The sequence below is a fragment of the Eschrichtius robustus genome, chromosome 5 (assembly GCF_028021215.1).
Source record: "Eschrichtius robustus isolate mEscRob2 chromosome 5, mEscRob2.pri, whole genome shotgun sequence".
NCBI classification, from domain to species: domain Eukaryota; kingdom Metazoa; phylum Chordata; class Mammalia; order Artiodactyla; family Eschrichtiidae; genus Eschrichtius; species Eschrichtius robustus.
The window spans coordinates 19360240-19371502 of NC_090828.1; the positions used below are offsets into that span (position 1 = coordinate 19360240).

General features: G+C 51.6%; 2 protein-coding genes across 6 annotated transcripts; one reads left to right on the top strand and one right to left on the bottom strand.

The window, feature by feature from the left end:
• The first annotated feature begins 316 nt into the window (after positions 1-316).
• RNF25 (ring finger protein 25) lies at positions 317-6763 on the top strand. 2 transcript variants are annotated; one of them, XM_068544443.1, is made up of 10 exons: positions 317-372; positions 2869-2943; positions 3185-3287; positions 3380-3447; positions 3546-3615; positions 4784-4855; positions 4944-5087; positions 5426-5518; positions 5787-5921; positions 6125-6763. In XM_068544443.1, the coding sequence occupies exons 1-10, from the start codon at positions 332-334 to the stop codon at positions 6701-6703; spliced, it is 1380 nt and encodes a 459-aa protein (XP_068400544.1). In that variant the 5' UTR covers positions 317-331; the 3' UTR covers positions 6704-6763. The 2 variants fall into 2 exon arrangements, with proteins under 2 accessions (XP_068400544.1, XP_068400545.1); XM_068544444.1 differs by having other exon boundaries at positions 5429-5518.
• Positions 6764-7218: 455 nt separating this feature from the next.
• On the bottom strand, positions 7219-11183 carry BCS1L (BCS1 homolog, ubiquinol-cytochrome c reductase complex chaperone). 4 transcript variants are annotated; one of them, XM_068544455.1, is made up of 9 exons: positions 11049-11183; positions 10038-10078; positions 9432-9800; positions 9191-9330; positions 8783-8977; positions 8413-8476; positions 8005-8174; positions 7674-7791; positions 7219-7531 (listed from the first exon to the last, which is right to left on the bottom strand). In XM_068544455.1, the coding sequence occupies exons 3-9, from the start codon at positions 9749-9751 to the stop codon at positions 7279-7281; spliced, it is 1260 nt and encodes a 419-aa protein (XP_068400556.1). In that variant the 5' UTR covers positions 9752-9800; positions 10038-10078; positions 11049-11183; the 3' UTR covers positions 7219-7278. The 4 variants fall into 4 exon arrangements, with proteins under 4 accessions (XP_068400556.1, XP_068400553.1, XP_068400554.1 ...); XM_068544452.1 differs by lacking the exon at positions 10038-10078 and having other exon boundaries at positions 11049-11182; XM_068544453.1 differs by lacking the exons at positions 10038-10078; positions 11049-11183 and adding an exon at positions 10591-10967.
• Between the last annotated feature and the right edge of the window lie 80 nt (positions 11184-11263).

The following is an 11263-nucleotide window of genomic DNA, read 5'->3' on the forward strand; positions in this document are numbered from 1 at the left end:
ATTTTGCCTGACTTGTCGTTCTTATCGTGGGACTTATCGTCCCACCCCCACTGCCGGTCTCTTTAGACTCACATTGTTACCAATTTTACTCGCTAGAACTGGTCAGAGGTTCGGAGGAACAGGCGTTCAGGGGTGTGGGAGAGACGGTGGGCCGCCCATAGGCACTTCCTAGGGCATTTCCGAACCATCCCTTGGCCCTCAGGACCATCTAAGGACCGGGAGTCTGCGGTTGCCTAGAAACGGCCGCTAGCTACTCTCCCTCCCCTGCTTTACTTTCCGCCTCCGACTGCCCAGAGGCTCTTTCCGGTTCCGGCTGCGGGCCGCAGAAGATATGGCGGCGTCTGCGTCGGCAGCTGCAGGGGAGGAGGACTGGTAACTTTGGGGTCATGGGCTTTGGAGGACCGCCTGGATCCGGTCCGGGGGACTAGCGGCAGCCGCGGACGGTCCGTACGGCGGGCGCGTGGGGCGGGGAGAGGGATGAGGGATGGCAGAGACGCTTACATCTCTTTCTAAGAGAGTTCTGGACTGGGGAGCGGGTGGGTGGAGGGGCACTGGTCTGACCCGGAGGAGACCGCATCAACGCCGGCCTGGCTAGTTCGGGCCGCGCCTTATCAGGTTCGATCCTCCGGCTTCACCCCGTCCCATTCTCGCCTTCTGAAGTGGATTTGCTCAGGGTCCCGGGGGAATACCTGTTTATCAGATCTCCGCCCCGCTCCCCGTACCTTTTACTTCCCAGAACCGACGTCCTCCAGTTCCCGTCCCCCTTTCCCCTCGGATCGGACTATTTCCGCTGAGGCTTTGCGCAACCTTCTCCCTTCCCGACAGCACTAATGAGGACTGTTGTCTGAATAAAGCTTTACACCTCACAAAAAGCGCTCCTAGTCCTTCTCTCAAGCATTCTTCACAAGGGACCAGAACATGGAAGGACTCTGGGATTTGGAAATAGATAAATGTGGGTTCACATCGTATTTTGTTAGCTGTGTGATGCTGACCAGGCCACCTAGCTTCTGTGAGTCAGTGTCCTCAGCTGTAAAAAAAAAAAAAAAAAAAAAAAAAAAGTGGGTGTGGCATCCACCTCAGAGAAGGATCTGAGAGGATCAAGATGGATTTGTAACATACCTAAGCCTCCTTTTCATTAATAACTCTGAGGTGTAGGCACCTGAGGAGACTAAATGAGGCCTGAAGAGGTAAAAGGAGTTGCCAAAAGGTACATAGTTATGACTAGGAATCCAGGTTGTCAGACTCCAAACCTTATGTTCTTAGTTCTAGGACATTCTACAGTTCCACCTCTCCTTTTTTTGTCATCATCTTACCACTATCCCATCCCATATCTCACATCCAGGGCCCAAGTCACAGGTAGGGTGGGTGAAGTATTGAAGGGCTTCTTGATAGAGGCTACACGTCAGTGTTTCATAGGTTCAGGGAGCCCAGCCAGTGCTGGCCTTTTTTGACACCATCCAGACTTGCTGTTTTCAACCTGTTCAGGGGGAATTTAAGATTCTGAGGGGACACGTTGTGCCTTGGCGAGGGCCGTATTGATTGTACAACCAGCCTGCGGTGCTCTAAGACTCCAACGCTCATGTCAACCAGAAGTACTCAACTGTTACCTACGTTATCTATTTTATATTTTCAGGTGTCTGCCTAAGACTTAAAAAGACTTTAAAAATTTTTGAGAATCACTCTATATATATACACATACACATGTATACACACACACACCCACACACACGTATGTCACACTAGGGCAGCCCTGCTCTTGGTGAAGAAGGGGCAATATAACTATAAGAAAGCAAACCAAGCATGTATCTTTCCATGTATTATCTGGGTAAAGCTGTGGCCTCAAGCCAGTAACTCATCTTCAGTGGCATTACAACTGCTGTTTCTGTGATTAAACATGTGTGTCCTCTGAGGGATGGCAGAGACACTGAAATCTCTTCCTAAGAGAGTTCTGGACTGGGGAGCGGGTGGGTGGAGGGGCCACTGGATCCTGCCCTGCACAAGTTGATCTAGATCAGTCAGACAGCAGGGATTATAAATACATTGAATATTAACTACAACGTTCTCTCTTTCCTTTTATGGGAGAAGGTTAATACAAACAGGAAAAAAAGAGAACACAGATTAGCTACTATGGCCAAGATACTATTAGGCACTTGACATAAACAAATCACCTTTCATCCTCAACGATAACTGTGGAGAGTGGGTGGTAATATCTATATGTGGTGGACAGGGTAATTCAGGCTTACAGATATAAGTAACTATGCAGATCACATAGCTGGTAAGTGATTGGTACCTGTTACTCGTTCCAAGGCTGATGGCTCTTCCACTACAGCACAGCCTTTACAGCATGTAGATCTGTTCTGTTCAGGTTGGTATCTCCTTTGAGGAGGTTTACAGTGACTGGTATTGGCAGTGTGTGTAGACACTGGGATCCATGAACGGTGTAGGGAAAGCCAGGAGTGGTATTGGTAACCTTAATGCTAATCAATAGATGTCATATTTCTGGGTCAGAGAGATGGCCACTAAGGAACAACCAACAGTACAATGAAACTTAAACAGGGAGTCAGGAAATCTAGCTTGGGTCTCAGTCCTGCCTCTGTTAAGCCTTGAGATTTGGGCTAGTCTTTTCACCTTCTTGGGAATCTGTTTCCTCATCTATTGGCAGAAATGATCCCTAAAACTCTGATTCCTGTGCTCTCTACCTGGCCACTTGACAAATTAAGGAAACATGTTTCCCCCATTTTTATGGAGGTTAGCAAGAAAATGCACTCACGCAGATTGCCATTCTTCTACAAAGCCAGCCTTCATTGGCCTTAGTAGGCTTTAATAGGGAGAGTTGTAATGGTGAGTCAATCTCCCCTGTCTCTCTAGGGTCCTTCCCTCTGAAGTTGAAGTGTTAGAGTCTATCTATCTGGATGAACTACAGGTGGTCAAAGGAAATGGCAGGTACGTATTCAACTAGAGGTGGGCAGGAGTCCCCTTGGTAGTAAGAGGGTTCCGTGCAGTATCTGTGGGCCTTGATTTGAGCTAATATTTCTGTCATGTAGACAGTCTATTCCTTTAATCACCCCAAAGAAAAAGCCTGATGCTCACTTCCTCTGCCCGCTTTACTCTCTCACCCCCATCCTCCCCAGCCCTCAAGTCCCTGCCCAGTCACATCCCAGGTCTCCACTTCATCCACCTGCAGATCATCACCATGGGAGATCTACATCACCCTGCACCCCGCCACTGCAGAAGACCAGGATTCACAGTATGTCTGCTTCACTCTGGTGCTTCGGGTCCCAGCACAGGTGAGGCCTCTACTTTATGGCAGCAAAGGGAGGAAAGGGAGAGGCCTTGGGGTGGAGTGCATTAGCAGTAGCGTGGTATTTTCTCTCTCTAGTATCCCCATGAGGTGCCACAGATCTCTATCCGTAACCCCCGTGGACTCTCAGATGAACAGATCCACAAGTAAGTCGGGCTGGTCAGAGCAGGGAAAATTTGGGATACAGCTCAGTCTGGTGAGGGAAGGGGGCAGGCCTAATGTTTGCTTTGCCCTCTCCCCACAGGATCTCACAGGCGCTGAGCCACATGGCTGAGGCTGGGCTGGGTACTGCCATGCTCTATGAACTCATCGAGGTGAGAGGTGTGCTAGCCTGGGGAAATGTCCTTGCCTTCCAGCTAGAGCAGTTTATTTCAAGGGAGGCCATGGGCCTAGAGTCTTAAATATGTCTGGAGACATTCATTTAGTTCTTGTTTAGGTAAGCCTAAATTGCTCCAGAAAGGTGAGACTCTCTTCTGTTTCAAAAAATCTCCTGAAAGACAGTTGCATAGCTTCCCCAAGTTGCCTGTTCCAGCATCGTGACAGAAGATTTTTTTTCCTCTTTAACTTGAATTTTTCGTGCTTCATTATCAGTGCATTTCTTGTTCTCTTGGCATTGGCAACTGAAAATGGCAAGAGATCTTGCCTGGAGGGTCTAGCCATAAATGAACATTTGAAGGCTAGTCTGCCACTGGAGCTGACTAGAAAAAGTCATGGTTCTTTTCCTCAAAGAGTTTCTACCCTAGTGAAGGAAACAACCCACATGAAACTATGCCTAGAGCTACAAGTTAATATACACAGCTAACTTTTGTTGTTTGAGATCAAAAACACAAATACAGTCTTGTTTTCCTCTACTTTGAGTTTTTAAGAAAAATGTTCAGAAAAGAATGAAGGTGGGTGGCCTGGAGTCAGAGTGAGCATAGACCACTGTAGCATTTCTGAGTCAGGCCTCCACGATGCAGCTTTGAACTTTGTGGAATTCCGGAGTATTAGCTATTCAAACAACAGTGCAAATGCGTATTTCGTAGCTCAACCTGATGCCTTTTGAATTCTCTGTCCGTTTGGGGTGTCCATGCCTTCACTTTCTTTCTGAAAGCTGACTCCAGAACAGGCTCATTGAGGGAGTGATATTCAAAGGGGGATAACCAGGAAAGGCCTCCCAGAAGATGTGAGTTTTAATTGAACATTTTTTTTCTCTCTAAGGTATTTTATTTTCATCCCCAAGATGTATTAAAAGTGACTTAATGAGTGGAAAAGCAATTCAGTTGGATTTTGAAGCTGGGTAGATTTGGGGGGAGGGCTGTGGGCATGGAGGAGGATTGATTCCAAGCAGAGGGAGCATCGCCAAGACAGAAATGCATGAACACAAGGCCAGCTGGCTCAGTGGGAGACAGCCCGCCAGGCACTCCTGGGAGTAGGCGACAAGCTTCACTCACAGTTCTGGCCCCTGCCTCCCTATTTGAACAGTGTCTTCTCTCCTCTCAGAAAGGGAAGGAAATTCTCACAGATAACAACATCCCCCATGGCCAGTGCGTCATCTGCCTCTATGGTTTCCAGGTGGGTTACTCTCTTGGGACCTGGGGGTCGGCTGTGACAGACAGTGGAGGGCTCGGGGAGAGCTCTGACACAGTGCCTTACCCTCCAGGAGAAGGAGGCCTTTACCAAAACAACCTGTTACCACTACTTCCACTGCCACTGCCTGGCTCGGTACATCCAGCACGTGGAGCAGGAGCTGCAGGCCCAGGGACGGGAGCAGGAACAGGAATGGCAGCACGCCGCAACCAGACAGGTCGACCTGCTGCCCCCGCTCGCTTGACTCTCATACCCTCTTCTATCCCTCCACTCCAGGGCCGCCTTAGCCTTTTCAGGGTCATAGGTACCTTTGAGATTAACGAAAGGTCACCTTTGTCCAGGAAAAAGGGGCATCCTTACACATACACATAATCATACTGCACACGGTTTCAGAGGGTTCCCAGACCTCTAGTTAGGCAGCCCCTGCTTTGCTCCCCCTCACTGCTGAACAGATATTCCTATGCCCCTCCGTCCCAGCCCTTTACAGATGAGGCTGGGCAGCTGGCAAGCACCCTAGGCTGGGAAGCAGGGGTGCGATTTCGCCTCTCTTTTCAGAAGGCCGTTGGTGTGCAGTGCCCGGTGTGCAGAGAGCCACTCGTGTATGATCTTGCCTCGCTGAAAGCAGCCCCTGAACCCCAGCAGCCCGTGGTAAGGGAACTCACTGCTCATCTGATGATAATGGCATCTTGTCTGTTTTGAATGGGGTCTCTGGAATTGGCCTCAAGCTGCCTGCGCCCTCTCTGTAAAGCTATGGCCCCCAGCAGAAGTCCAAAACTCTGTTCGGGAGCCCAGTCTGAGGGATAAAACCAAGAACCTTGAGCAGATCTCCTGAGGCAGTCCTGGAAGAGCTGGGGTTTCGAGTCTGCCTTCTCCTGTTTATTCTTCTCTCCGTGCCATTCTGCTCCTTTTCCTCCAGGAGCTGTACCAGCCCGATGCAGAGAGCTTGCGCCAGCAAGAAGAGCGCAAGAGGCTCTACCAGAGACAGCAGGAGAGGGGGGGCATCATTGACCTCGAGGCTGAGCGTAACCGGTACTTCATCCGCCTCCAGCAGGTGAGGGAAGGGTTTCCCACTCCTCCCCTTATGACACCAACCTTCCTACCAACACCCCTCTGCCGTGGCCCTCGGGTGAGCTTTGTTCTACCCTGGGAGGTTATAGGCTGATGGCGGTCGGCTCAGATTCTAGGTGAGGGGCCTGCAGTTCCCCGCTTTGAGGAACTGCATCCCCTTCACTGCATCTGCTCACTTCCTTCTAGCCTCCTGCCCCTTTGGAACCCGAGTCAGCTGTAGATGCCTCCGGAGGATCCCACCCACCCAGTACCCTTGCCACCGAACAGTCCACCTCATCAACTGCTCAGACCACCCTGTCAGCTCCTCTGCCTGTGGCCTCCCAGTACACATGTGAGAAGATTCCAGGGGCTGGGCGAAATCAGCAAAAGCTGGGCGAGACCCAGAAAGCTATGCTAGATCCTCCCCGGGCCAGTCGAGGTCCCTGGAGACAGCCCGAACGGAGGCACCTAAAAGGAGGGGAGTGCAATGCCCTCAAAGGTACCAGTGACACCCAGGAACTGCCACCTCCTGAGGGGCCCCTCAAGGAGCCCATGAACCTAAAGCCAGAGTCCTGTAACCAAGGGGTTGAAGGTCCTCCCCAGGAAAAGGGGCATGGCAACTGGCAGGGTCCCCCGCCCCGCAGGACTCGCGACTGTGCCCGCTGGGAGCGCTCCAAGGGTCGGACACCGGCTTCTTCCTACCCCCGCCTGCCTCAGGGTCGGGGAGCCTACCGGCCTGGTCCTCGAAGAGAGCCCGTGAGCCTCGAATCGGAGGATGGTTCCTAGCAGTACTGTGGGGGGCGGGGGGGGGACAATAAAGAGATTGGCCTTGTTTGGCTTTCCTTACTCAGTAGTGCTTAGCCTGTGAAGTATGGCTCTCTTTCTGAATTCCCAGCAAGACGAGCATGGGAGAGTCGCCGCAATCTTGCTCTGAAGTCTGTTCTCCCAAGAAATCGGGGTCTGGATAAAGAGGAGTCTGACATCTCAGCTAGTATAGTGGACTCCAAGGAAAACTAGTGGAGGCCAACATTTAAGAATATGCAGGACCCACCCTGCCCCATAACCCACTGTGCATACGCCCACATCTATCTATCTGTCTGTACTTGAATATCTTGAGGTGGAGGGTGGTACTTTCCCGTTTACTACAGTCTCTCTTCTTCCCCCTTTGTCTAAGGGAGGCTGTGCCCCCAGCATTTGCATATGTGGACACCTGATGGCCCCTGAAGGCATCTGTGTTTATAGCCCCTGCTTTTTCCTCAAGTGCCAACACCGGAAGGTAGGAGGGAGGTCAGAGAACGGAGTAGCATGGCAGGTGTTTATTGATCCCCTGGAGGAGGAGAGGGTTGGGCACAGCCCAGTTGTCACCTCCTCAGAGACTCCGCGTTGTGAATTGCCCCTGCAGGGTCACTTTTATACAGCATGAAGTAGCCCTGCACCTGGGCAGGACTGATCTGAGTTGTAGCTTGAAGGACACGATCTGCAAAGGTCTCAGCCAGGGAAGCTGCTTGCCCTGGATAGAACCTCTGGAACATCTGGGTCAGCTGCCAGCGTGAGCAGTGGCCCACGTACTCCTTCAGGTCTACTCGCCCAGGGCGTATCAGGGCAGGGTCGAGCCTAAGAGAAGAAGGCAGCAAAAGCAGTCATGAGCAGCAGTGCCACCAGCACCCACAAAAATGGTCCCGCTGAACCTCCTGATCCTCCTAAGATGGTGAGGGGGCAGAATCTTGCCCCACAGTCTGAGTACCTCACTCCTCACCTGTCAACATGGTTGGTGGTCATGAACACAATGCGTGCCTCAGTGGAAGCCACGCCATCCAAGGCGTTGAGCAGGCCGCTGAAAGTGAGACGACCTAGACCTTGGTACTTTACTGGGTCTGGAAGAAGGGAGAGAGAAAGTGTGAGTGATCATAGCCCTACTTAAAATTAGCATCCCCTTCTACTCCTTACTTACTATGTCCCCCTACTTATCAGTGCGTCTTGTGGGCTCTCATTGCTAACCCAGGTGTCCTCCATCAGCTTTCTGGATTTCTCCCTCCACTGTTCCTCATTTAGGAACACTCCCCCTTCCGTCAACTTCCCTCACTTACTCTCCGCAGCCAGGTCTCGACTGAGAAAGGCAGCATCCACGTCCTCCAGGAGCACCAGGCTCTGCTGCGGTGCCACGCTCAGCAGGTGGTTGAGCCGGTCATCAGAGAGGCTGGAGTCTGTGAGACTCAGCAGGCAGATGCTGTGCTGCAGTTCCCCAGCCAGGGCTGTGCTATGGGGGAGGGATGACAGGTAATGGGCAACCTGGGAACTGGTCCTTGGGCCCAGCTGCTTGTTCCTCACTGTACTAGTTTTGTCTCGGAGGCCTAAACCTTTCACCATACCCCACTAGTGTTCCACGTGTCTCATGTTTATCCCGGTTCCTGTTCCCCACATTTATTTCCCTTTCCAACCCCACCAGTCCAGTTTCTCTCCAGTTTGAGGGTTAAGGGAAGTTTGACTCTACTCACATAAAACTGCTCTTTCCACAACCAGGGGGCCCATAAAGCAGGTAGCCACGTCTGTAGGGAATGCCTAAGAATACAGCCGGGATGATTGTCAAGACCTAAAATGAATCACGTACTCTGCCCCAGATGTCCACATTCATGCCCAACTCTGCTCCCTGGAGGCCTGATGACTTTGGCATTGGAAGAAATCATTCCCGTAGACAACTTTTCTCTCCCCTTCGTCTATGGGAATTAGTCTAGAGCTTTGTATTTGCCCACAAATATAAAAAACGCTAGCCCACAGCTTTATATCTGGCCACAAAGACCAGCCTGTTCCCTCCTGTTCTAATAGCACATCAAAAACAACCTGGCCAAGACCCCAGCTGCTTCTCACCTCTGTCAGTGTACCACTTGGGGTTATCGATGAATTCCCGGATGTCTCTGACAATTCGGTCAGCCAGACCCTGTTCTAGAACCACAGAATTCAGTGGCCGGCGGCGGCGTGGATAGCCAAAGGGGCGCCATTCAGAGCCCACGGCTGTGTACATCACTGTCTTCCCTTCCTCCTGCTGCAAGGCTAGCTCTCGAGCTGGGAGGTGGGGAGATGAGACAAAGCCAATAATTCCTCTTTGCCGTGCTACTAGGCAGAGCTGTGCCAAAACCGTTTCCCTAGCCACCTGCTCCCGTGGTCTCAGAGCCCCCTGCTCGTCCTCTCCAAGCTTCTCTTCCTTTGATGTCGAAGACCCCATCCCTGCAACCACCACCCCCCGCCCCCATAAAGCCTGTCTGTGCCATCCCACACCTTCCTCCAGGATGTTGAAGAAGACCTTTCGGTCAGTGCCCAGAGCCGTGAAGGTGACAGATTCCCAGGGGGTCCCCGTCTGCAGGTCTATCATCTGCATCTCTCGGCTCCGTTCCACCCGGATCCATTTCCCTTGATACCTGAATAAGAATGGTCAAAATGAGGTGAACGAATGGGTCAAACCCACCTCCCCTCATTCTCCTTTTCTACTCTCAGAGCCCTCTCTGTTTCCCAACCTTACCAGATAAAGTGGTTTCCAGGGCTGGGGACAAATTCAAATTTAGTGGAGATGCGGCCACTCTCGTGCTGAAGGTACGAAGTCTCGACACTGAGGTGCTGAGTTCGGGTACTGTGGCGGGTGAGCCAGCTAAGCAACCAGGCATAGCTCCTGTCTCGAGCAGGGACTTCCAGTGTGATCATGTAATGGCGCCGGAATGCCACCAGACCCAGTTGGGCACCTTTCCGGGCCAGGGCCAGGGCTGTGCCCACACCCACCAGCCCAAATCCAGCCCCAAAGTAGGGATTGTCCTTCAGGGCCAGAACAAAGTCTGAGAGGGGCATCTTGAAAGGAAAACACTGAATCTTACAGGCCCCAAGGCATTTTCAAGACCTGGGGGTGGGGAGCAGTGGAGATGGGACAAAGCACAAGATTAGTTTAGAATGGACTCTGAAATTCCTCTCCAACCCACCCCCTCCCCCACCTGCAGAAGCTGGGAGCAGGAAGGACAGGTCAGCATTACTGTGTGCTTCAATATCCTCCCTTTGTGGGGTGGGGTTGGTGTTGGAATGCAAGGGATGGGACTCTGGGCCACTTGCCCCATTTTGCCTTTCATTATCCTGTTCATACCTGTTTCCTGCCAGACGACTATGTCTGTAGATTCCTTAAACCTGAGAGAACAATATAACCAGCTTCACATCAGGATAATGGATGGCCAGAATTTTTGTGGTCCCTAGGACCAGCTGAGTTAGAAAGGGGCCCACTGGCCAGAGTTAGGAGGGGATGAAGAAGCTACTGTCTTCTGTCAACCTGTCCGTAACCTCATGGCTTGCTATTATGAGTCATGTACTTCAAATATCCTCTCCTCTCCTTTACATGCTAATGTCCTGTTTAGCTCTTTATTACCTCCCACCTAAATTGTCTCTTCAAAGTTAATTTTAGTTATTGAAGTGGCATCTTAATGGGTCTCCACGTCCTGCTTCACCAAACTGCTACACAGGGGTCCAGATCTTTCTTCATAAGGATCTGCTTCAATCCCACTACTTTCCCTACTCCAACACCTCCAATGACTGGCTCTCAACAGGTCCCTGAATTAGGTAAACTCCTCTGCCTCCACAATACGGGGCCCACCTACCTTTAATGGCTTAGCTCCTAATACTCTCTGTTGAACAAAAATACAAACCTCCTTCTTCCTTGCTCAAGCAGTTCTCTTGACTCGGAATGACCATTTTAATTTATTTCCTCCATTCTCTCCAGTTGAAATCCCGCCCATCTGCTACTTTCTCCAGGGAGATTTCCTCGAATTCCACCCCCAATAAAATGTGACAGGGCCTGATTCTAGACTGTAAGATCCCGAAGGGTAGGAGGTCAAATCGTTTCTAGCACACCTCACCCGCCCCCCTGCCACTTCGCTCTACGCCTGGCACGCAGTTCGGTGAACTGACAGCAGTAACCTCCGCTGAAGCTCAGAATAGGATCCAGAATTCCAAAATTCGTATGCGTGGAAGGCTACAGACAAAGCCCTTCCCGCTCCCGGTCCTTGTCGGTCGCCCAGAAGCCCCCTCCCGAACCCCCTCTACACTCCAGCTCGCGCCTCCAGCAGCGGAGTTTGGAATAATCGGTCACTCCCCCGCCCCTTACCGCCATGACTCTCTGGCCCTTCCTCTCGATGGTTTCACCCCTTCGCTCTTCAGGGAAGCGCTGCTTCGCCCGGCCCCCGAGTTGTTTCATCTACTTCCCGCCACACCCACCAAGAGGGCTGTGCCACTCTGCTCCACAACTCTCGATGGTACTCTTTGGGCCTCAAGGCCAGGAGGGGGGTAGGGGGTGGGGAAACGATAGAACCATAGAGTACT

What these genes read in the sequence shown, in the direction of transcription:
- RNF25 (XM_068544443.1), top strand. Translation starts at nt 332, where the DNA reads ATGGCGGCGTCTGCGTCGGCAGCTGCAGGGGAGGAGGACTG. An exon ending in GTGGTCAAAGGAAATGGCAG is followed by an intron (nt 2,944 to 3,184) that starts GTACGTATTCAA and finishes ATCCACCTGCAG; the next exon opens with ATCATCACCATGGGAGATCT. An exon ending in TCAGATGAACAGATCCACAA is followed by an intron (nt 3,448 to 3,545) that starts GTAAGTCGGGCT and finishes CTCTCCCCACAG; the next exon opens with GATCTCACAGGCGCTGAGCC.
- BCS1L (XM_068544455.1), bottom strand. Translation starts at nt 9,751, where the DNA reads ATGCCCCTCTCAGACTTTGTTCTGGCCCTGAAGGACAATCCCTACTTT. An exon ending in CCTGGAAACCACTTTATCTG is followed by an intron (nt 9,331 to 9,431) that starts GTAAGGTTGGGA and finishes ATTCTTATTCAG; the next exon opens with GTATCAAGGGAAATGGATCC. An exon ending in CTTCAACATCCTGGAGGAAG is followed by an intron (nt 8,978 to 9,190) that starts GTGTGGGATGGC and finishes CCCACCTCCCAG; the next exon opens with CTCGAGAGCTAGCCTTGCAG.